This window comes from Schistocerca cancellata, chromosome 2 (assembly GCF_023864275.1).
Source record: "Schistocerca cancellata isolate TAMUIC-IGC-003103 chromosome 2, iqSchCanc2.1, whole genome shotgun sequence".
NCBI lineage: Eukaryota > Metazoa > Arthropoda > Insecta > Orthoptera > Acrididae > Schistocerca > Schistocerca cancellata.
The window spans coordinates 253,766,776-253,792,643 of NC_064627.1; the positions used below are offsets into that span (position 1 = coordinate 253,766,776).

A 25,868-nucleotide genomic window follows, 5' to 3' on the forward strand; every position below is an offset into this window, starting at 1 on the left:
TCAGTAGCTCGTCCCCAACTTGTAGCTCGTGCCAGACTGATGTCTCATCCCCAACTGACTCTTGTTCCACCTTTTCCACCTAGGCCAACCACAATTTGCGCGCACTACAGAGTTCCGTTCCCGAAGGGAACCACAACACCTTTTACGTACAAAATAACTAAGAACCCTAAGTGAAGGTCAGCAGTTTACATAACAGCAAACAAACACATTAAATTAAACAGAAAATTTGCACATACTGACGTTTCTACAAAAAATTATTCACACAGAAATTACAATTATATAGAGTACGTTTTGTTCCCTCCAAATGGGACAAAGAATTTAAATGACAGATTCACTACATTGTATAGAATCAAACCAAGATATCAAAGTTCTTACAAAGAAAGGAGTATACAGTTTTGTGTTATCGATTCAAACAAACACATTTACAGAAGCTCAGCAATGTAACATTAAATGAAACAAAAGCAAAATAAATCCGTACAGCATTAGAGCTATGGTGTTACACTTTCTCTGACAGTTTTTCCTATTAAAATTTTTCCTACTTTTACTTTCTGGGTTTTTCACTATAGAACTTTCCTATCCAAGGCATGCAACCAACTACATTGTAATTTCCATGTTATGAGCCTATCATCAATCAAGGCCAGAGTGTCTAGTTGCCCCCTTCCCCAACCTTGACCCATATCTAACACATCCTGAGCCATACAGGGATCCCTTATTTCAACATGAAATGTTGTGTAGTGTACAGATAAATTGGGAACTACTCTTTTGGTTATCTTACTGACCATGTATGTTGCATCAACTAGCCTATTTGAAATGTTGTGTAGTGTACTGATGTATTGGGAACTACTCTTTTCGTTATCTTGCTGACCATGTATGTTACATCAACTATCCTTTGATTTCCTGCATCAAACTGATCAGCCACTCTCCCCTACATTATATCCTCATCTCCTTCTACCATCTAGTTCAACTGGTTCTCATCAGGCCAGCATACCACCTTCATGGATGTTAACCTCCACCTCTGTGATATATCCGTAGAAACCTCTGTCCATAACAAGCCCAGTAACTATTAACAGAAGGATGACAGCTGCAATTCCTTCCACAATGTAAAGTCTGTCCCATATAGCCTTGGTATCCAATGATGGTACATCTATGGTGATGAGCAGTCCATTGCCCAGTATGCTAAATGTCTCACTATGGCCATACAGACAGTCTCCACCTTCTAAACCTAATACAAAACTGAATTCCCTTTGCAAATATATGCAAGTTCCTAGTCCTCTGACCACCCTCTTTGAATGAACATTTTCTTTTATTACCTAATGTCACCATGGATGAGACAACTTAACTATATCAAACAGACAACTTAACCATATCAATTGCGAGTGCTTTAACTACTTACAATCACACTTGGAAATGAGGGACATCCACTCCACAAGTCTTCCCAACCTACCCAATGTGGTATTCCACAGTCCACCCGATGTATGAAATATGTCCCAGTCCAATTACAGAAATATCCTACCCCATAACAGGCAGGGTCAGTGGAGAAATCAGTCATATTGTATACCAGTTCTGTTGTCAATTCTGCACAACCTTTTATGGGGTTATGGCCATCAGCCAAATGGCTACCCAAATGAATGTCATTGTCAATCTATGACCAAGAACAGTGTCGTTCACTTCACGATGGAATATGCTGCTGATCGCACCCAATATGCTCAATTTAAACTTGGATGCTTCATGACCCACTCCACTTGGATTTGGTCCCCAATATCAGATTCTCTGAATTACACAGACAGGAACTATCCTTACAATACATCTTTTGATTCCTCCTGGCAGCAAACTGCACTAGCCACTGTCCCCACCCAACTTCATTCATTCTAGACTTATAGTACATTCTCCTATTTGCAGTCTCTCTATTCTTATGTTCTATCTCTCCCTCCCATTCCACTCATCCATGATGCTGTGTACCATATACAACTCACCTGTTTGCTCCAGAACAAGCTCATGGGTGCACATTCTTTACATTCCACCAAGCTCTTTCTGTTAAGATATTATATTGCAATTTTACATATGTTTAAAACTGATACAATTCATGTGAGATTAGCATGGCATGGTCACTACCAGCTTACAGTTAACAATCATTGAGAGAAGAACAATACCTTTGAAAAATAGGAATTAGTTTCTGTAAAATTTACAGAAAATCTTGTGGATAGTGTAGAAATTACCTAAATATTGTATAAGAATAACACATTTTTATGTGTTTCCATTTCCTTCTTGTCAATAATTTAAATACTCACATGTGAAACTGATGTTGATGTTTATAAATTTCTGCTTAATTACAGCCACCAACTGTGCATCCCATCAATCTGGTTATTGAAGGCAGCAGCATGACTATTTTATGCATTGCAATGGGAACACCAATGCCAACAATATCACTTTATATTTCTGGTCGACTTGTGCGACAAGAAGTAACACGGCACATGGTCACTGTAGTGAATAATGTAACAAGAGACATGGACCAAATTTCTTGTTATGCTGATAATGGATATGGAACGCCAATGCAAGCCTCTAGGAAGATAACAATTAGCCGTAAGAGAAAAGATATTGCTATAATTGAGCTTTGGTTGTAAGACTTGTTCATATGTGCACATTAACAGAGACAATATTACAGAATTCATAACACTCAGTGGACACATGCACTTAATTTTTCTGTGTTCCAGATCCCCCACAAATAACAGCATCAGGAATAACTATGGCGGGTCTTGGAGATTCTGTTGTTCTTGAATGTACAATAGATGCTCATCCAGAGCCAAAAACAATGTTCTGGCGTGATCACTCGGGACGTGTACCTGTCATACAAGGTGGAAAGTATAACATTAATGTTCAACCAGTGAAGGATGTAAGTAAAAACAACTTAAGCAAACATAAGTATAACAATAAAACAAAATAAAATTGAATGATACCTTTTGCAATTTGATAGTGAAAATTACTGATATTCCTAAGTACTTTTATGTTGTTGTTTTTGTTGCTGTTGTTATTGCTACTGTCTTCAGCCCAAAGACTTACTTGATGTGACTCTCCATTCTACTTTATCCTATGCAAGCCTCTTCATCTTTGAATAGCTACCACAACCTCCATCCGTTTGATTCTGCTTACTGTATTCATTGCTAGGTGTCTGTCTACAGTTTTTACCTCCCATATTTCCTTCACTATCAAACTGATTCTTTGATGCCTCAGTATTTGTCCTATTCACTGATCCTTTCTTTTAATCAAGTTGTGCCATAATTTTTTTTTTTTTTTCAGTTCTGTTTAGGACTTCCTTATTAGTTATTCGGTATACTGATCTAATCTTCAGCATTCTTAGATAGCACCACATTTCAAAAGCTTCAATTCTCTTGTCTGACCTGCTTATCATCCACATTTCAGTTCTGTATAAGGCTACACTCCAGAAATATTATTTTCAAAAAGATTTAAATTGATATTAAATGTTAACAAATTCCTTTTTTTTCAGAAATGCTTTACTTGCTGTTGCCAGTCTGCATTTTATATCTTCTCTACATTGGCCATCATAAATAATTTTTCTGTGCAAATAATTTAGCTCATCTACTACTTTTAATGTCTCAATTAGTAATCTAATTCCCTAAGCATCGCCTGATTTAATTTGATTACATTCAACTATTCCTGTTAAAAATATATAGCTTATGTCTGCACAAATGTTCATTAGGGGATTGTGTAGAAATATTATGTTATAGGCAGTGATCTTCCTCTTGTCTTGAAGGTAAAGTGTGCAAAATTTCATCAAGATCAGAATAAAACTGTAAATTTTTATGAATTACAAACAAACAGACACTCCTCTTCATATATGTTGCTTTTCCAGACACTACCAATGTTATTCACTGCTCCTCAGAGTCCTTTGCAGTCTCTGACAGAATTACGGTGTCACTAGAAAACCTCAAACTTTTTATTTCTTTTCCTTGAACTATAATTCCTTCTCCACCTCTTGTCTTTGGTTTCCTTTACTGCTTGCTCAGTCTACAGTTTGCATAATATCAGGATAGACTACAACACTGTCTCACTCCCTTCTCAACCTCTGTTTCGCTTTCATGCCCTTCGACTCTAATAATGGCTGTCTGGCTTCTGTACAAAGTGTAGTTAACTTATCGCTTGATGTATTTTACCCCTGCTACCTACAAAATTTCAGAGAATGTAGTCCAGTCAGCATTGTCAAAAGCTTTCTAAACTTTCAACTAATATAATTGTAGTTTTGCCTTTCTTAAGCCTGTCATCTAAGATAAGACTTAGGTCAGTATTGCCTTGTGTGTTCCTACATTTCTCCAGAACTGTAACTGGGATTCCCTGAGGTCAAGTTCTACAGGTGTTTCCATTTGTCTGCAAATAATTTGTGCCAATATTTTGCAGCCATGATCATCAAACTATGGCTTGGTAGCATTCACCTGTCTTCTTTGGAATTATTACATTATTATTACATTTTACCTGAAGTCTAAAGGTATTTCCTGTGTTTCATGTATCTTGTAGATCTGGTGGAACACTTTGTCATGGTAGGCTCTCCCAAGGCTCTTAATAATTCTAGGGGAATGTCATCTACTCCACGGGCCTTGTTACCCCCCAGGAATTTCAATGCTCTGTCAAATTCATCTCACAGTAGCTACTATCCCACCTTCACCTTTCTCTCCTCTTCCTATAACATTCTCTTCAAGCTTGCTTCCTTCATATTGATCTGATATATATTCTTTCCACCTTTTAGCTTTCCTGGATTTGAGGTCCACCAGTTCCTATAACATTCTCTTCAAGTTTGCTTCCTTCATATTGATCTGATATATATTCTTTCCACCTTTTAGCGTTCCTGGATTTGAGGTCCACCAGTTATGCAAAACACCATTTTTCACAGTACCCAAACATGTTTCGGCGTGTTCGCGGTTAAATTTTTTTTATTTAAATTTTATTTTTTATTTATTTATTTATTTATTTGCAGTTAAAATTGGCCGTGTTTCTCCTAGTACTGAGAAAAACGGTGTTTTGCATAACTGGCGGACCTCAAATCCAAAAAATTTTGACTGCAAACACAGCTAATACAAGGAGCTGCAAATCAAAAAGATGGATATTTCAGCTTTCCCTTCTTTACTTACTACTGTCTTGTCACCTGAGCTTTTCATGTTCATAGAAATGTTCCTCAATGTTCCAAAGTTCTTATCAATATTTTTACAGATGGCATGTATCTTTGATTCTATGGCCTTGCATCTACCCTCTATCGTTTCTACTTAGCCATTTTGCATTTTCTGTCAGTTTCATTATTGAGATGTCTGCGTTTTTATATTTTCTCTGTTCATCAATTAAATTCAGTATCTCCTATGTTAGCCATGGGTTTCTACTATGCTTTGTCTTTTTACCAAGGTGGTACTCTTCTCCCTTCACTATTTTATCTCTCAAAGCTACCAGTTCGTCTTATATGGTATTCCTGCTTCTGACCACCATTCTTGTGTAGTGCTCCCTTTGAAACTCTCAACAATCACTGGTTCCTTCAATTTATCCAGGTCCTGACTGCTTAATTCCTACTTTTCTGTGATTTCTTAAGTTTTAATCTGCAGTTGGTAATCAACAAATTATCATCAGTGTCCACATCTGCTTCTAGAAATATATTACAGTTTAAAACCTGATTCTGAAAGCTCTGTTTTACCATTATATAATCAAACTGAAACCTTCCAATATCCCCAAGGCTATTCAATAAATACAGCTTTCTTTCACAAACTGTTAAACCAAGTGTTAGCAGTGATGAAATATTGCTCTACACAAAATTTTATCTCTTGTCTTCCTTTTTCATTCCATTTGCCCAGTCCATATTTTTCTACTCTTTTTCCTTCTCTTCCTTTTTCTACTTTTGAATTCCAGTCACAACGTTAATTTTTAGTCTCCCATTAATTATTGGAACAATTTCTTTTACCTCATCAAACATTCTTTCAATCTCTTCTTCATCTGTGGAACTACTTGCACATAAACTTGTACTACTGTGCTGGGTATTGACTTTGTGTCTTTCCTGGCTACAATAATGCATTTACTATGCTGCTCATAGTAGCTTACCTGTGTTTTTATTTTCATATTAGGCCTACTTCCCTGTTTTCCCTATTTGATTTTGTATTGATAACCCTGGACTCACCTTAACAGAAGTCCTGTTCTTATTACCACCTCACTTCACTGGTGCCCACAATATCTAACTACAACCTATCCATTCCCACTTTTAAAATCTCTTAAAGAGCCACAAGTTATTCTGGTCTCTCCATATACACTGAGGTGACAAAAGTCACTTACACAGATGACATTAGTAATGTGTACACAAGGTATAAAAGGTCAGTGCACTGGCAGAGGTGTCATTTGTACTCAGGTTAGTCATTGAGAAAAGATTTCCAGTGTAGTTATTGCCACATAACAGTAATTAACAGACTCTGAATACAGAATGGTAGTCAGAGCTAGATGTATGGGTCACCCCATTTTGGAAATCATTCAGGAATTCAGTATTCTGAGACCCACAGAGTCAAGAGCATGTTGAGAATACCAAATTTCAGGCATTACTTCACACCACAGACAATGCCATAGCCGATGGCTTTCACTTAACAACCGAGAGCTATGGCATTTCCATAGAGTTGTCATTGCTAACAGACAAGCAACACTGCATAAAATAACCACAGAAATCAATGTGGGACATATGATGAAAGTATACATTAGGACTTGCAGTGAAGTTAGGCCATAATGGGCTTCAGCAGCAGATGACCAATGTAAGTGGCTTTGCTAACAGCACGACCTCATCTGTAGCACCTTGCCTGGGCTCTTGACCATATCTGTTGGATGCTAGGCTGGAAAACTGCAGCCTGGTCAGATGAGTCCCAGTTTCAGTTGGTAAGAGCTGATGATAAGGTTCGAGTGTGGCACAGACTCCATGAAGCCACAGACGCAATTTTGTCAACAAGGAACTATGCAAGCTGGTGGGCTGTATTTATATGGAGTGGACTGGGCCCTTTGGTCCAAGTGAATCAATCATATGAATGTAAATGGTTATTTTCGGATACTTTGAGCCCATTTGCAGCCATTTCTGAACTTTATTTTTATGGATGACAATGCACCATGTCACTGGGCTACAATTGTTCGCAGTTGATTTGAAGAACATTCTGGACAGTTTGAGTGAATGATTTGGCCACCCAAAATGCCCACTATGAATCTCATTGAACATGTATGGGGCATAGTTGAGAGGTCAGTTCATGCACAAAATCCTACATCAACAATGCTTTTGCAATTGAGGACACTATAGAGGTAGCATGGCTCAGTGTTTCTGCAGTGGCTTCCAACAACTTGTTGAGTCCATATCACATCGAGCTGCTGCACTATGCTGGGGAAAAGGAGGTCTGACGTGATATTAGCAGGTATCTCATGACTTTGTCACCTCAGTGTATTTCCTCCTGTTGTGGTTACACATATGGTACGGCTATAAGTATCATTGAGGCATATAAGCCAGCCAGCCTCAGTAAATTCCATGGTTCATGGAGGGTGATACTTTTATATGGGATGATCATTGTCTCCTACCTTTTGTTTTATTACAAATTTAGTTTTTGACATCATAGTTAACCTTCTTTTAACAGTAATAATAATCGTTTCATAATTGTTCAGTTATATGATTCTAAATAATAATTTTTGCATTACTGTTTGGTTTAATCTGAAGTACAAGACATTATTGTTGACAAAGCAGTGACTGATGTACTTAAATTTATTCCAAAGTTTATGGTTTCAGTAGGTAATGCTGGAAGTGAATACAGGCTATAATGTGACAGCAACATAAATTCTTTAAACCAGAAGTGAAATCAGCAGTGCAGGAGTTTGTAGTACAGAACTTAGACCTTTCCTATTCTGTTATCAATATGCATGAATGATGCATATTTTAATGAAGAAAGACAGTGATATATCAGCCAGAGACAACACATTTGCCATTTACATTATCTCTCAGCACAAATAAAGTAAAACAGACTTACTGTGAAATCACATCTGCCATGGAAGTTTAATTAATCAGTGCAGCATGGAAAACTACTTTTTGCATATCTCATCATATTCCAGTGTACTAATGCTCTTGTATGCTGCATTTTCTTTCATGCAAGCACCGTTCTCCCTGGTGCTACATTTCTTATACAATATCTCAAATCAAATCAGCAGAACATAGCAGTGGAAGGTGAATTTAAATTAAAACAAGCAAAAGGACTGTAAAATTGAACTGTGAGATTTGTTCAGAAATGCATTTAACAAGGAAGAATATGCTGCAGCTCTGCTGACACCATCATATGTCTTGTGCTGTTACTATGAGAATAAGATAAGAGAAAGAGCTACATAAGCTTGTGTAAGGAGCTATCAAGAAGCTTCTGTTTGAGGGCATCACTTTGGCATATATGCAACATAGCACGACTACAATAAGGGAATAAAAGAACCAACATGTAGGCAAGGGATTAGTTTGGCATGGCATTTGTGTCTTTCAGATGTGCTTGTGGTAATTGTGGAAACATGAACTATGGTGATATTATTAGCAAACATGTCCAAACAGGACTAAAGTGCTGTTGTTATTTTCTTGGTTGCCAAGGACAAACATTGGTAGACATCCATCAGAGAATGAAGAACTGTATGGGACAGCATGTCTGTCAAAAATCACTATTGTGGAATGGTGCACCAAGTTCATGATAATACAAGTCCTCATAATGTCTTAATGCAGAAGTTACACAACCTCAGAAGTGGAATGCACTAGAGCACCCAACCCATATCCTGATCTCTCTTCACATGATTACCAGCCTCCAGCCCCTTAAAAAATGCCTTGAAGGGTCAACAGTTCTATTGTACAAGGATGTGCAGCAGGAATTTATAGACTTCTACACAGAGCAGGACACACTGTTTTGCCAAGCAGGTATCTTCGAACTGGTGCATCACTGGAATAACTGCTCTTGATGATTTTGTCTGATTGGCATGCTGATTGTGGGCTGCATGGCCTTTGAATGGAAACCTTTCGGTCACCCCTTATAAATAGCCATTTTCCCTTACTCAGTATGCAAATGGAATATGACACAAAATTGCTAATAATTTGTACTAAGTACCCTCTGTCACGCATTGTACAATGGCATGAAGAGTACTTGTGTAACTGTAGATGTAACTAGCAGACAGCAAAGAACAGCAGCAATCATGCTTATTGCTAGCTATTCATAGTTAATATTGCATTTTCTCACAACTCTGCACCAACAAACCATACATTAAGTTACATAGCAGGATTTTCCGGGTCATGGAATATGCAGTATGGATGATTAATGTTGACTGTCCAATTTCAACTCCACCTGTTGGAAGTTTGAAGCGATCACAGTATTTGCGTAGCTTACGACAGTTTCAAAACTTCTTCACAAGTGTATCATGCAAACAAACAATTGTTTGTACATTTTCAGCTTTTCATGCCATAATGAATAATCAGGTCAACTAAATCAAGGAACATTGACAATAAACTGACCTGGACTATTCTTCGTCCAATGTTCAGAAATTTGTGGAGCAAACCACAGATTCATACCATATTACATTTGCACAAGCAGCCATGCCAAGTCCAACTCCACTACTGATATCTTGGCTACCTATCCTCATCTTGGTTACATATCTTCTGGCCATCCTCAGAGTGAGACAGAGGCTGAGGTGGCAAGAGTGGCCTTATATGCTGCGCCATGGTGGTATGGCACATACGAGTTCAAGCCACAGGTGCTGGTCAGCAGCAAAGAAGTGTACCTTGTAATGTCTGCCCCTGTAACAGGTGGAGAAAGTGTTCAAATGGTCAGAACCTTTCTGAATATATCTTTGGTTGTGGCAACACCATGGAAACTACTCTGCAGCTTAATTATTGCAAGGGCCAGTTTGCATAACTTGTCCAAATTATTTGCAATTTATTAAATTATCTTCTAATCAAATCTCCATGGCTCCCAAGAGGCGGAAGCTAAAATCTTCATATCACTGTAGTCCAAAGAGTGGCCATATCAATGTAATATTCTTCCACAAAAACACACACACACACACATACTTCTTTCTACAGGAGTCTTACCCCTGTGGAAGACACTGGTACAAGGCCCACTGAGCACATCGTGCTTCATTTCTGCTGCAGGAATATGCTATCCCATCAGAGACAGTGCCAGCTATGAAAGCTGTCATGCCATACATCACCTGTGCTGCAACTAGTGTATAGCCTTTTAAGTGTATATGGCTAGTTGAATGAACGGTCACCCAATGGCTAAGCACAACCTGCTTGACTGTAATGGGCACTTCACAACCTTTGCCATCTGATCCTCCCCTGTCCCTCCAACATCAGCTTCTTCAAATTCATAGATGTGAATTGTCCTTAGAACATATCCCTTAGTTGAGCTATCCTCCTGGCCTTAGTCTCCACTATTTGCTATCCCAAACCCACCTCCATCCACATCATCATGCTTTCCTACTTCTCCACATCCCCTTCCAAATATTTTACTTCATTATTGTACAAGCACACTTCTTTCTCCTGTCCCACTTTTTTCTGCTCTACCTTGTGTCCATCTCCTCCCCACACCACACCCTCTTCACTCTTCTGTCCCACTGTGTGCCATACACTACTTCTCCTGCCAGAACCACAACAAGCTCACTAATGCTACATTACTGACCTGTTTCCTTGCTTCTGTTCCTCCCTATTCGTCAACATCCTTTCCTTCATCCCCTCCATTTCTCTCTCTCCTTTCTTGTTTCTTTCGTCAACTCCATCTGACAATCTCTCACCCCATTTTGGCTACACTGCTATGCCAATATAGTGTGTGTGTGTGTGTGTGTGTGTGTGTGTGTTTGTGTGTGTGTGTGTGTTTTTTGCACTAATAAAAAGAAGTGTGGACCAGTGACATTAAGACAGTGTTCCGTCTTGTCTATCATTTTTTTCTTCTCTCTACTTACATGGTCTTTCTGTCCTGTTTGTTCCAGGAGGAAGATAAATATATAATGCAACTTACTATTCACAAAATCGGCAGTGAAGATGAAGGGGATTACTTCTGCCATGCAGAGAATGCCTTTGGAAGCAAAACACGCCCTGTTTCTGTTAGAATACGAAATGTGGTAAATATCTTTTTTTTTTTTTTCTTTTTGTACTTACGTTGCATTTTTTCTACGATTCAGGCTTCTCAGTTCAAAGTTAATAATTCATTAAACTACAGAACACAGAATAAAAAACATACATGTATAATGGTAACTAATTCAATGAGGGATTACAAGTTTTTCATTCATGAAATAATTTAGTGCATATTCAAATCGACATCTTTTTCAAATTGCTTCCATCTGCACAGTATTAAATTGGATCCACTATGTCAGTATGCTTGCAGATTAGGTATTTGTGTAACAGCTACCCATCACAACACTGAAGATACATTTAAACACTGTTAAGTTCACTGAAGTTACCAGTTTAGAACCAAGACTGTGCAGAACATTTAAGAGAATACATCACTGGCCATTTCTTGCATATTTTTTTAATGCCATGATGGAATTCTTGAAGATGTGCTGGAATTCATCCTTTCACAATGTATATCAGAAATATTACTGCTACAGAATTTTTTGAGGCCTTATAATCACTTCAAATTCACCCCCCCCCCCCCCAAATCCCCCTTGGTGTTCTCTCTCTCTCTCTCTCTCTCTCTCTCTCTCTCTCTCTCTCTGTGTCTATCTATCTATCTACCTATCTATCTCTGTCTCTCAATCACTCTGCTAACTTAATATCATTTCAGAATTTCGATGAGGGTACAGTCTAAATGTAATTACAGAAAGAAGTCATTCCACATATGGCTGTTAAAAATATTTATTGTGATTGCAATTTCAACATTTTATCATTGTCAACCATGTGGGAATTAAAGTCCACTCTACAACATTAAGCTGTGACATGCTGGAACGTAGTCCCAGCAGTCTGAATCCACATAACATATGTGGTATCTTCAAAACACTATGTGACCATGAGCCATGATAACAACAATCAGCTTGCACACAAATAAAAACTATACCCACAAAATACACCAAAATGAATCTCTTGTGTAGTTAACATGGTGGTTGGATTACAAATGCATTGTCAGCTGTATAATTCATCCCACATATCTCACATTAATTAATTTCCATAGACAATAGAGAACCCACCTTTCCTGTAGTTTTGTTTTGCCACTCCTGTAAATTTTCATATACATTGCCTCCACTTATTATTTTATGTTCACACAGATATGGTAAAATAGTGTAGTCACTCTGTGTAAACTTAAAAATTATGTATTTTAATCATTTTACAGGCTGCCAGCAACAATGTGACACAATGCTGCATTGAACAAAATGTGACATCAAGCTGTATGGTAGCATGCTCATTCTACTTAGACATTGATGCTGTAATTGATAAACCAGAGTGCATAAATGATTTTGACAAGTTGATGAAGTGTGCAGCTGGTAAGGTTTTTATCAGTACAATGTAATGTTAGAAATTTAGCTGCAGTAATTAAAATAGTTAACAACCTGAGTATTCTGATGGGAAAACAAATGATTTTGAGTCATGCAACACAGTTTTGCTTTTTCCTCTAACAATTATTTAACAGTCTTACATGTCAGTCATAGCAATGTCCCAATATCATCATTTGTTGGATAAGTAAATCTTAATTTTAGTACAAGTTGTACAACTTTGCTTCTGCCATTTGCCAATAGGTAGCGACAAAGGTAAGCAGTGGTTGAAAGAAACAGATCGCAGATGTCGGGCAGTTAGCTTGGACCTTAGTCAACATAACCTCATTCAAACATTAGTTAACTTGTGTGTGCATCATAAAATTGTTCTTGATTGAAAATGTCAGTTTACGAGCCTAATTCTCGTCATTTGTGGGAGTTGTTACTGTTTTGTTTCAGTATGAAGAAAACAACGGCCGAGTCTCATCGAATGCTCTCAGTTACATATGATAAGGACGCTATTAGTGAAAGAACATGTTGTGAGTGGTTTCAATGCTTCAAGAATGGTGATTTTAATGTTGTAGATCGGCATAGTGGTGGAAGAGAGAATGTTTTCGAAGATGCAAAACTGGAGACATTGCTGAGTGAAGACTCATGTCAAACTCAAGAAGAAATGGCACATTTAGTGGGAGTGACACAGCAAGCCATTTCAAAATGTCTCAAAGCTATGGGCATGATTCAGAAAGAAGGAACTTGGGTCCCATGTGGGCTGAAACCAAGAGATGTTGAACCGGCATTTGTGTATTTGTGAACATTTGCTCCAGGGGCAAAAATGGAAGGGATTTCTGCATTGCATTGTGACTGGGAACAAAAAAAGGGTTCATTATGATAACCATAAATGCAAAAAATCATGAGAATGTCCAGGCCATGCTTCCACATCAACAGCCAAGCCAAATATTCATGGCTCCAAGATAATGCTTTGCATTTGGTGGGACCAGCTCGTCATTGTGTACTATGAGGTGTTAAAACCAAGTAAAACAGTCACTGAGTTCATTATTGAATGCAATTAATGTGTTTGAGCAGAGCATTAAAAGACAAACGGCCACAATACAGCAAGAGGCACGACAAAGTGATTTTGCAGCATGACAACGCTCAACCCCATGTTGCAAAAGAGGTCAAAAAGTACTTGGAAATGTTAAAATAAGAAGTCCTACCCCAACCACTCCAGACATTGCTCCCTCTGACTATTACCTGTTTAGATCAATGGCACATGGCCTGGCTGACCAACACTTCCAATCTCATGAAGAAGTCACAAATTGGATCGATTCGTGGATCACTTCAAAAGATGAACAATTTTTTTTTTTTAATGTGGGATTCATACACTGCCCAAAAGATGGGAGAAAGTAGTGGCCAGTGATGGAAAATACTTTGAATGATATATGTGTAACCAATTTGTTTCATTAAAACCTCAAATGTTGTGGAAAAAACGGCAGAAGCAAAGTTGTACACCTTGCACATATTTCAGACCAGAAAGAAAATATGTTGTGTAACATATAGATCTTTGTTAGAAGAATGTACGGTGATCATATTTACTGAACTGCAGAATCTGGGATTACAAATGATGTGAGGAGCGCAATCATGTTTGTCATACCGTAAAACCTCAATTATTTGCTTCCATGAAGCTGTCTCGCTTCCTATACACATATATCCTGTTATATGTTATGAACAATTTGATATACAATGCAACTTAGCTGGAATAGTTTATTGGCTTATGCTACAAATGTAATATTATGATATCTCTGGATGTGTTAACCTTACTAAAAGGTTGTGATGGTGGTGGTCTCTCTTGAATAACTCAAGCTTTATTATTGCTTAAATTTCCTTCATTTCAATTATAATCTGTGCTTTATCACTGAGTGAGGAAACTATTTTCTGTATTGAATGTCAGAATAACATTATACCATAAAATAACACTTTGTCCTAATATTCAAGTTCCTTCCTTTGGTTGCACTTGCAGTCATTACCCATAATTTTTATATCAGCTCTCAGAAATGTCCCTAAGTAGCTGCTCTTTTAGACTGCATGAAAACTGAGCAACACTTTGTACAGCTTCATGAGACATGTCCCAATATTTTGGCCCTGTTACTCTTTTATTAATAAGGCAGTTATAAGATTTATATTTAAATTCAAATATCTACTTTCTATATGTTTCAGTTCATTGACTCACCCTACTAATATCCATACAAACAACTTCGTATCACAATTCAGACTGCACGCACAACTCAGTATTGTTAAAAGCAGGCCATGATATACTATTTAAAACTGGGAAGGACTTGCCCTGCTATGAGAATTTTTAACACCAACAGTAAAAAATGTCCTTTAATCAATCCTTAAAGTATTTACATTTATACAAAAGCTTGACTCAACATCTTTGCTATATGGTGAATAGCAACTTTCCTTTTCGTAATATTCTGACATTCCACCCTGGATTTTCCACTGCTTAAACTCTAACATTTGTTCTTCCTGTGGAGTGACTGTCCTCGTTTTTACTTCAAAATGTGTAACAGTAATGACTTTTGAACTGTCTTTGATATTTATCTGCTACACTGTAAATATATTTTCATGGAGTAACTGTGATTTTTGTCTTATATTAATATACTATGTAGCTGTCATGTCAGTGCTATAAATGTGTTTTATCACTATTAGTGTCTGCAGTGGTATACTGTCTCCTTTTGATATTTGTGCCTGTTTTTGGAGCATATTTCCCAGAACAAATACATGAAAATAATGCTAGGACTGTACTCTTGAAACTGTTACACACTTCTTTGTTCTCATAACTAGATCTAGTGATGATCATATTGAAGTAATACCGTTAATATCACTGTTGCCCTTGAAAACCTACAGAATAAGTAAAATTATATCCACAAAGCTCCATCCTGTCGAACAATGAATTATCTGCCATGAAACAGTTTTGATTCATCTATACTTAATATTATTAATACACAATAGAAGACCAGGCGGGCAAATCCCAAAAACGACAAGAACTGCACTACAAGGAAAGCAAATATCTATCACAAAAGATTACAAATATCTAGGGATAACACTCCAGCTGTCCGCAAAGTGCTTCACTAAACACATAACAGAGAAAGCGACACAGGCCAGCAGAGCAATAAACGAAATAAGTTCCATCAGAACACTAAATCTAGACACAGCTATGGCACTCTTCAAATCAAAAATAATACCGATACTGGCTTATGGGATAGAAATCTTATGGATACACCTAAATGAAAAGAACTTAGAAACATTGGAAAGAGTAAAAGCAACCTATATCAAAAGAGCATTAGGGGTAGCAAAAAACCACAAGATCAAGATTAGTATACCTTCTCGCCCGAGAATCTTCCCTCATCGAGGATCTAAGGACAAAGTTCTTACTTCCCAACACATCAGCATCAGAGAACCTACTAAGATCACTACTCAAGAAAAGAGAGGAAGTACCAACGGAATTCTATGGATCCGGGGCCATGATCGACCGCACTTGGACAGCAGCAAATTTTGAGATGAACACGTACTTACAAGACTCGCAGTACACGGATTCCACCATGAAATTTGTGCAAATACAACATACCACGAACCGTCAAACCTTTGCAAGTGTACACTATGTTGACAGTCTTGTGAGAAATACCATATAGAAATATGCAACAAGAGGGCCAGACCAATTAGAGACCATGCAATAAATGGTTCAAATGATAATCTGTTATAATACCAGCACTGAATGTAATCTACTAAGAATTATGCAGACACTCAATACATCCTTGTAATTCACTCTCAAATGATTGTAATCTAATGTATAACTATAATGGCTATTTTGCTGCAATAAATCATTTAAATAGAAAAGCTTGCTAGTCACTTGAATTTAATTAGTTTCAAAGTAGACTCACTGATTCCAGAAATAAGAGGTAAATACTTTCTGTTCATCATGTTTAAATATCTTTTAAAACATGTCCACTCTATTTTGTCACTAATGATGTTTATTTGGTTTTACTTCAGATGGTTCTGATCACAGAAGTTGCTGTGCACAGTGGGGAGTGCCGAGGCGATGCCTCGATTGGTGTCGAGGGGAACCACTTTTCAACAACAAGTTTTGTGTTTTGTCTTATACAAAGCAAATTATGGCATGTTTCCATGAGGACAGAGGTAAAAAGTGCCCCTGAGCAGAATATCACAATTATGTGAATTCTAATATTTTAATAAGTTTATTTTTTATTGTGTATACATAAATCATAGGCATCTGCAATCTTAATTGAACCTTTTTGGACTTAACATCTTAGCAATATGCATGGCACCATTACTGTTCCTCATACAAGGAAATCTAAAGTTGTATACACACTAGAGACAAAGGTATGGTTTATATGTCCACACTAATTTATAACAACACATGAAGAAAGGTTCAAATTAATGATATGTCAGTGTCCTTAGAGATACGAGAACTATTTCAATTTGGAGATTAGCTGAGGCATTGTTGGAGGAATCTCCCAAGCATTCATCTCAATTGATTTAATAAGTTACAGACACCTAAATAAACATATTAATTCAAATCCAGCATCTTGACAACTGTGATAACCTCCCTTGATTCAAATAAGCACTCACATCATTGTACTAAACAGTGAAGGAATGCACTCCTACACTTTTCCACAATGTCTGAGGCCACTTTATGTTCACCTTGTCACCTCTAGCATATGTGGTATATTTATAAATATATAACCTTTATGACTAATTTGACTAATTCAGCAGATGATAAGTTTGTGAGCATCTGGACCATAGTCCTTATGAAATTATATTTATTGGAAAATTTTGCTGTATCATGGATCTTAAGTAGTAATCACAAGAATAAAATAACAGTAGTTTGGATGTATACAGATACTAGCAAACATGGCAGTGCTTCGCAGTTGTTAAATATGTATGGAGTTGAATGTACGCCCAAATATCCTCCCCCCCCCCCCCCTCCCCCGATCTTGAGCTTTGTTTATTGTTATTGCCAATGCAACATTGTCTGGGAACTGAAGCCACTTAAAGTCCCCCCCCCCTTCTCTCTCTCTCTCTCTCTCTCTCTCTCTATCTATCTCTCTCTTTCACATAAGCAAGCACACCTCACACACACACAAGCATCATCTCTGGCAGCTCAGACCGAAATGTAAGAATCACATAGAATGGAAGCAGCAATCTGGAGGGAGTGGGGAAGGGGAAGGGACAGCATGGGAGGTAGAAGGAAAGAGCACTGTCTGGCAGTGTGCACAGGGACTAGACTGTCAACAGGCGGAGCATCGGAAGGCTGTAGGGCAAAAAGGAAGAGGAGGAATGGGGAGTGAAAAAGGACAAGAGGGGCATTGGCAGAGGGTGGCATACAGTGAGGCTGAGAGACGAGAAGAGGGAGGAGGTGACAGGATGGACAGGGTGGAAACTATTCAGTGAAGTGTGTGCCTATGGTAGGTTACCGTAGGTTGAGGATGGGATAATTTCAGAAGTGGAGAATGTATTGTAAAGATAACACACATTTGCACAGTTCAGAAAAACTGGTGTTGGAGGGGAGGATCCAGATGCCTAGTGAAGCAGCCACTGGAATTAAGCATGTTATGTTCTCTTGGACACAGTTTGGCAGTGGCAGTTCATCCTGGTGGACAGCTGGCTGGTAGTCATACCAATGTAAAAACCTGTGCATTGTAGCACCAGAGCTGATAAATCATAGCTGCTTTCACAGGTGGCCTGGACTTTGTTGGGGTAAAATAAGCCCGGACAAGAATGGAATAAGTGCTGGTTGGGTGGACTAGGCAGATCTTGCACATGGGTCTTTCACAGGGATATGATTCCAGTGGAAACAGATTGGGATTGGGAGTGGCTTAAGTATGGACTAGGATGTTGTGGAGGTTGGATGGGTGATGGAACACCACTTTAGAAGGAGTGAAAAGAACCTTGGGTAGGGTTCCTTCATTTCAGGGCCTGATGATAGATAATCAAAGGCCTGATGAGGGATATGGCGCAGTTGTTCCAGTCCGGGGGGGGGGGGGGGGGGGGGGTACTTGATGATGAAGGGGGGCACTCTTTTGTAACTGGCTCTAGAGGGAAGTGGGAGGATTGGGATGTGTGGGGAAATGGCATGAGAAACCTGTCTGCAGACTAGGTCTGGGGGGGAAAGTTCCTGCCTGTGAAGGCCTTGGTGACACTTTCAGCATACTGGGGAAGGGAGGTTTTCCAGTGCACATATGCTGTCCTCAGCTGACGAGGCTGTATGGGAGAGATTTTTTGGTGTGGAAGGGATGACAGCTATCAAAATGCAGGTGTGGATTTAATGTGGACAGTGGTTTTGATGGAGCCATCACAGAGGAGGAGGTCAATGTTCAGGAAGGTGGCAAACAGGGTTGAGAAAGACCAAGTGAAGCATATGGGAGAGTAGGCGTTGAGGCTGTGAGGGATGAGGAGAGGTTGTCTTGGTCCTGAGTCCAGATTATGAAGATATCATCAATAAACCTGAAGCAGACTAAGGGTTTGGCATTTTGGCAGGCTAGAAAAATCTCCTCTACGTGGCATAGGATCGTGCCATGCAGTTGCCCACAGCTGTGCTGCAGATTTGTTTGTATACATTGCATTAAAAGAAAAAGAGTTGTGATTTACGACAAGGTAGTAAGGTGCATGAAGAATAAGCTAATGGGTCTGGAGTCTGAAGGATGTTAGGAAAGGTAGTTTTCAATAGAGGTAGGATCATGGGCAAGAGGGATGTTAGTATACAGGCAAGCGGGATCAACAGTGATGATTAGGGATCTGGAAGGTAAAGGGGTGGGGATGATGCAGAGTGTGTGAAGGAAATGGTTGGTATCTTTGACATGGCAGGCTATATTATGGGCAGTTAACTGACGGTGTTGGTCAGTGAGGACCAAAATTCTTTCAATGGGTCACAGTAACCAGCTACAATGGTGCATCCAGAATTGTTGGGTTTTGGGGGCATTGCATCTACAATGTCTGCCTTGCCAGTATGCTGAGAGTCTCACCAGGGCCTTCACAGGCAGGCACTATCCCACAGATCTATTCTGCAGACAGATCTCCCATGCCATTTTCCCCTCACAGCCCCAATCCTCATACCACCCCCACAAACAGCAGGACTGCCACAGGGAGCAGTTCCCTAGAAAACACATGTCAGAGCTCATTGTTTCCACTGTGTGCAGATTTAAATGGTAGATTTGAAAGTGATCTGATCTACAAACTTACTTTACATCTGAATGATACATTTCCAGACATATGTTCTTCATCAAAACTATACTGATGGAAAAAACTGCAGCACCAAAAATAATTAATGTAGAATAATGAAATTTTGAGAACACATTTTTCTAAGTACCGTATTTAAGTGATTAAAACAGAAAAATCACAGGTTAATGTAAGTGCAAGATAAGCCATTGTAAATGTGAAATGCTGGTACATTAATAATCAGTGTGACTGCCAGAATGTGAATGCAAACATGAAAATATGCATGAACTGTGTTGTATAGGTGTGATGGAGTTCCATGACTGTAACACTTGGTCGGTCAATGTAGGAACAGTTAATAGTTTTTGGATGATGCTGGAGTTGTTGTCCAATGATGTCCCACATGTGCCCGATTGGAGATAGATTTGGTGACTGAGCAGTGACTGAGCAGGCCCAGGCAACATGCTGCCACTCTGAGGACCATGTTGGGTTACAGCATTGTCATGTGAGTGAGCATTATCCTGTTGGAAAACACTTCCTGGAATGCTGTTCATGAGTGGCAGTGTAGCAGGTTGAAGTACCAAACTGATGTACAAATTTGCAGTCATGGTACCTGGGAGAGCCATGAGTGAGTGATATGAAATCTAATCTTAGACCATAGCTCCAGGTACAGATCCAGTGTGTCTAGCACACAGACAAGTTGGGTGTAAGCCCTCAACTGGCCTCCTACAACCCAACACATGGCCACTGCTGGAACCGAGGCAGAACCAGCTTTCATCAACAAACACAACAGACCTCCACCCTGCCCTCCAATAAGCTCTTGCTTGACACCACTGAAGTCACAGATGGCAGTGGTTTGAGGTCTACATCTACATCTACATCTCCATTTATACTCCGCAAGCCACCCAACGGTGTGTGGCGGAGGGCACTTTACGTGCCACTGTCATTACCTCCCTTTCCTGTTCCAGTCGCGTATGGTTCGCGGGAAGAACGACTGTCTGAAAGCCTCCGTGCGCACTCTAATCTCTCTAATTTTACATTCGTGACCTCCTCGGGAGGTATAAGTAGGGGGAAGCAATATATTCGATACCTCATTCAGAAACGCACCCTCTCGAAACCTGGCGAGCAAGCTACACCGCGATGCAGAGCGCCTCTCTTGCAGAGTCTGCCACTTGAGTTTGTTAAACATCTCCGTAACGCTATCACAGTTACCAAATAACCCTGTGATGAAACGCGCCGCTCTTCTTTGGATCTTCTCTATCTCCTCCGTCAACCCGATCTGGTACGGATCCCACACTGATGAGCAATACTCAAGTATAGGTCGAACAAGTGTTTTGTAAGCCACCTCCTTTGTTGATGGACTACATTTTCTAAGGACTTTCCCAATGAATCTCAACCTGGTACCCGCCTTACCAACAATTAATTTTATATGATCATTCCACTTCAAATCGTTCCACATGCATACTCGCAGATATTTTACAGAAGTAACTGGTACCAGTGTTTGTTCCGCTATCATATAATCATACAATAAAGGATCCTTCTTTCTATGTATTCACAGTACATTACATTTGTCTATGTTAAGGGTCAGTTGCCACTCCCTGCACCAAGTGCCTATCTGCTGCAGATCTTCCTGCATTTCGCTACAATTTTCTAATGCTGCAACTTCTCTGTATACTACAGCATCATCTGCGAAAAGCCACATGGAACTTCCGACACTATCTACTAGGTCATTTATATATATTATGAAAAGCAATGGTCCCATAACACTCCCCTGTGGCACGCCAGAGGTTACTTTAACATCTGTAGACGTCTCTCCATTGATAACAACATGCTGTGTTCTGTTTGCTAAAAACTCTTCAATCCAGCCACACAGCTGGTCTGATATTCCGTAGGCTCTTACTTTGTATATCAGGCGACAGTGCGGAACTGTATCGAACGCCTTCCGGAAGTCAAGGAAAATAGCATCTACCTGGGAGCCTGTATCTAATATTTTCTGGGTCTCATGAACAAATAAAGCAAGTTGGGTCTCACACGATCGCTGTTTCCAGAATCCATGTTGATTCCTACATAGTAGATTCTGGGTTTCCAAAAACGACATGATACTCGAGCAAAAAACATGTTCTAAAATTCTACAACAGATTGATGTCAGAGATATAGATCTATAGTTTTGCGCATCTGCTCAACGACCCTTCTTGAAGACTGGGACTACCTGTGCTCTTTTCCAATCATTTGGAACCTTCCGTTCCTCTAGAGACTTGCAGTACACGGCTGTTAGAAGGGGGGCAAGTTCTTTCACGTATTCTGTGTAGAATCGAATTGGTATCCCGTCAGGTCCAGTGGACTTTCCTCTGTTGAGTGATTCCAGTTGCTTTTCTATTCCTTGGACACTTATTTCGATGTCAGCCATTTTTTTGTTTGTGCGAGGATTTAGAGAACGAACTGCAGTGTGGTCTTCCTCTGTGAAACAGCTTTGGAAAAAGGTGTTTAGTATTTCAGCTTTACGCGTGTCATCCGCTGTTTCAATGACTTCATCATCCCGGATTGTCTGGATATGCTGTTTCGAGCCACTTACTGATTTAACGTAAGACCAGAACTTCCTAGGATTTTCTGTCAAGTCGGTACATAGAATTTTACTTTCAAATTCACTGAACGCTTCACGCATAGTCCTCCTTACGCTAACTTTGACATCGTTTAGCTTCTGTTTGTCTGAGAGGTTTTGGCTGTGTTTAAACTTGGAGTGAAGCTCTCTTTGCTTTCGCAGTAGTTTCCTAACTTTGTTGTTGTACCACATTGGGTTTTTCCCATCCCTCACAGTTTTACTCAGCACGTACCTGTCTAAAATGCATTTTACGATTGCCTTGAACTTTTTCCATAAACACTCAACATTGTCAGTGTCGTAACAGAAATTTTCGTTTTGATCTGTTAGGTAGTCTGAAATCTGCCTTCTATTACTCTTGCTAAACAGATAAACCTTCCTCCCTTTTTTTATATTCCTATTAACTTCCATATTCAGGGATGCTGCAACGGCCTTATGATCACTGATTCCCTGTTCTGCACATACAGAGTTGAAAAGTTTGGGTCTGTTTGTTATCAGTAGGTCCAAGATGTTATCTCCACGAGTTGGTTTTCTGTTTAATTGCTCGAGGTAATTTTTGGTTAGTGCACTCAGTATAATGTCACTCGATGCTCTATCCCTACCACCCGTCCTAAACATCTGAGTGTCCCAGTCTATATCTGGTAGAAATCTCCACCTAAGACTATAACAAGCTGAGAAAATTTATGTGAAATGTATTCCAAATTTTCTCTCAGTTGTTCTGCCACTAATGCTGCTGAGTCAGGAGGTTGGTAAAAGGAGCCAATTATTAACCTAGCTTGGTTGTTGAGTATAACCTCCACCCATAATAATTCACAGGAACTATCCACTTCTACTTCACTACAGGATAAACTACTACTAACAGCGACGAACACTCCACCACCGGTTGCATGCAATCTATCCTTTCTAAACACCGTCTGTAACTTTGTAAAAATTTCGGCAGAATTTATCTCTGGCTTCAGCCAGCTTTCTGTACCTATAACGATTTCAGCTTCGGTGCTTGCTATCAGTGCTTGAAGTTCCGGTACTTTACCAATGCAGCTTCAACAGTTTACAATTACAATACCGATTGCTGCTTGGTCCCCGCATGTCCTGACTTTGCCCCGCACCTGTTGAGGCTGTTGCCCCTTCTGTACTTGCCCAAGGCCATCTAACCTAAAAAACTGCCCAGCCCACGCCACACAATCCCTGCTACCCGTGTAGCCGCTTGTTGCCTGTAGTGGACTCCTGACCTATCCAGCGGAACCCGAAACCCCACCACCCTATGGCGCAAGTTGAGGAATCTGCAGCCCACACGGTCGCAGAACCGTCTCAGCCTCTGATTCAGACCCTCCACTCGGCTCTGTACCAAAGGTCCGCAGTCAGTCCTGTCGATGATGCTGCAGATGGTGAGCTCTGCTTTCATCCCACTAGCGAGACTGGCAGTCTTCACCAAATCAGATAGGCGCCAGAAGCCAGAGAGGATTTCCTCCGATCCATAGCGACAAACATCATTGGTGCCGACATGAGCGACCACCTGCAGATGGGTGCACCCTGTACCCTTCATGGCATCCGGAAGGACTTTTTCCACATCTGGAATGGCTCCCCCTGGTATGCACACGGAGTGCACATTGGTTTTCTTCCCCTCTCTTGCTGCGATATCCCTAAGGGACCCCATTACATGCCTGATGTTGGAGCTCCCAACTACCAGTAAGCCCACCCTCTGCAACCGCCTGGATCTTGCAGACTGCGGGGCAACCTCTGGAACAGGACAAGCAACCATGTCAGGCCGAAGATCAGTATCAGCCTGAGACAGAGCCTGAAACCGGTTCATCAGACAAACTGGAGAGGCCTTCCGTTCAGCCCTCCGGAATGTCTTTTGCCCCCTGCCACACCTTGAGACGACCTCCCACTCTACCACAGGTGAGGCAGTATCCTGGGCAACCACAGTCGTAGTCCGATTGGAGGATGCGTGGGACGAGCTGGCCATCCCCGACGAACCCCCATCCGGACCCCCACAGTGATGCCCATCGGCAACAGCCTCAAGCTGTGTGACCAAAGCCAACACTGCCTGAAGCTGGGAGCGAAGTAATGCCAACTCAGCCTGCATACGAACACAGCAGTTGCAGTCCCTATCCATGCTAAAAACTGTTGTGCAAAGAACGTCTGAACTAATCTACAGAGAGCGCAATCAAATCGACACAAAATTTAAACAGTTATTAAAATACAAGATTGCCTAGTAAATGCAGTAATGCTGCTACTTGCACACTGCTGACACACTGCTCGGCGGCGGAAGGAGACTACGCGATTTTACACTATTCAGGTACTAAAACGCAATGCTACAACTCTCAAATACCATAATACGCCCAAAATTTATGAATTAAACAATGCAAGTACCAAAAACACGCAAAGAAATTAAGAATTAAACTATGTAACAAATGTGTGAGCTAGGAGTATACGACTTGCTGCTGCAGCTGCTTATCCAACGGCGGCAGGGAGAACACTGACTGTGACCAACCGACACTGGCCGTTCAAAACAAAAACAGAAGACAAACGACTACGTGAATTTACACTATTCAGGTACTAAAACGCGATGCTACAACTTTCAAATACTATAATACACCCGAAATTTATGAATTAAACAATGCAAGTACCAAAAACACGCAAAGAAATTAAGAATTAAACTATGTCACAAATGAGTGAGCTAGGAGTACACGACTTGTGTCAGTGTAGTGCACACTACAGAGCAACTGGCTTGGAGCTGTCCTTGAAGTAACCATTCTGTAACAGTCTGTTGTGTGACTGTGGTGCCAGCTGCTGTTCAAATTGCTGCTGCAGATGCAGTATGTTGTGCCGGAGTTATATGCCAAACACGACTTTCTTCCCTCTTGGTAGTGCCACGTCATGATCCAGAGCCTGGTCGTCTTGCGATAACAGATTCTCATGACCGCATCTGCCAGCAATCATGTATAGTGGCTATATCCTGCCAAGTCTTTCTGCAATATTGCAGATGGAGCATCCATCTCCTTGCAGCCCTATTATATGACCACTTTCAAACTCGGTGAGATGTTGATAATGGCGGCCTTGTCTTTTTGACTAACATCAACTCACCATATCCAGTATGAAAGGTAACTGACCATTACAGCATGTATTGAAAGCAAACCTGATATGCATCCTCATAGTGTCACTTCTAACACCACTCTTGTGAATGGCATGAAATTTGAGTAGACATGCCTACCAACTCTTGCTTATGTCACACAGCTCCTACCTAGTGTTCCAATTTTTTTTCCGGCAGTGTATATCCACTAAATCCTGTCTACAACACATAGAATCCTGTAATACAAATTGTGAAACATTCTGTAGAATTATGTAACTCATAGTTGAGCTTTTACTTACTTCTATCATCTCCTGTGTTACTGTAAATGTGTAACTCCAAATCACAGCTCACAGCCTTCAAAACTTAGACATTGTCCATTATATTACTGAATAATGAGATATCAGTTCTTGGAACTACCGAAATCTATTAATAGATGGCGGATAATCATACACTCCGTGACATAGAGATCTGCAGGAAAAAATGCACTATCTCTCT

At 40.0% G+C, this 25,868-nt stretch overlaps 1 protein-coding gene across 2 annotated transcripts in view; it reads left to right on the forward strand.

The window, feature by feature from the left end:
• The window catches only part of LOC126161581 (Ig-like and fibronectin type-III domain-containing protein 1), a 666,669-nt gene that overhangs the window by 614,583 nt on the left and 26,218 nt on the right, over positions 1–25,868 (forward strand). For both annotated transcript variants that reach the window (XM_049917526.1, XM_049917527.1), the window contains 5 exons: positions 2,334–2,580; positions 2,712–2,890; positions 10,999–11,130; positions 12,336–12,486; positions 16,522–16,668. In XM_049917526.1, the coding sequence (XP_049773483.1) occupies positions 2,334–2,580; positions 2,712–2,890; positions 10,999–11,130; positions 12,336–12,486; positions 16,522–16,668 (856 nt within the window). The remainder of the gene's footprint in view (positions 1–2,333; positions 2,581–2,711; positions 2,891–10,998; positions 11,131–12,335; positions 12,487–16,521; positions 16,669–25,868) is intronic.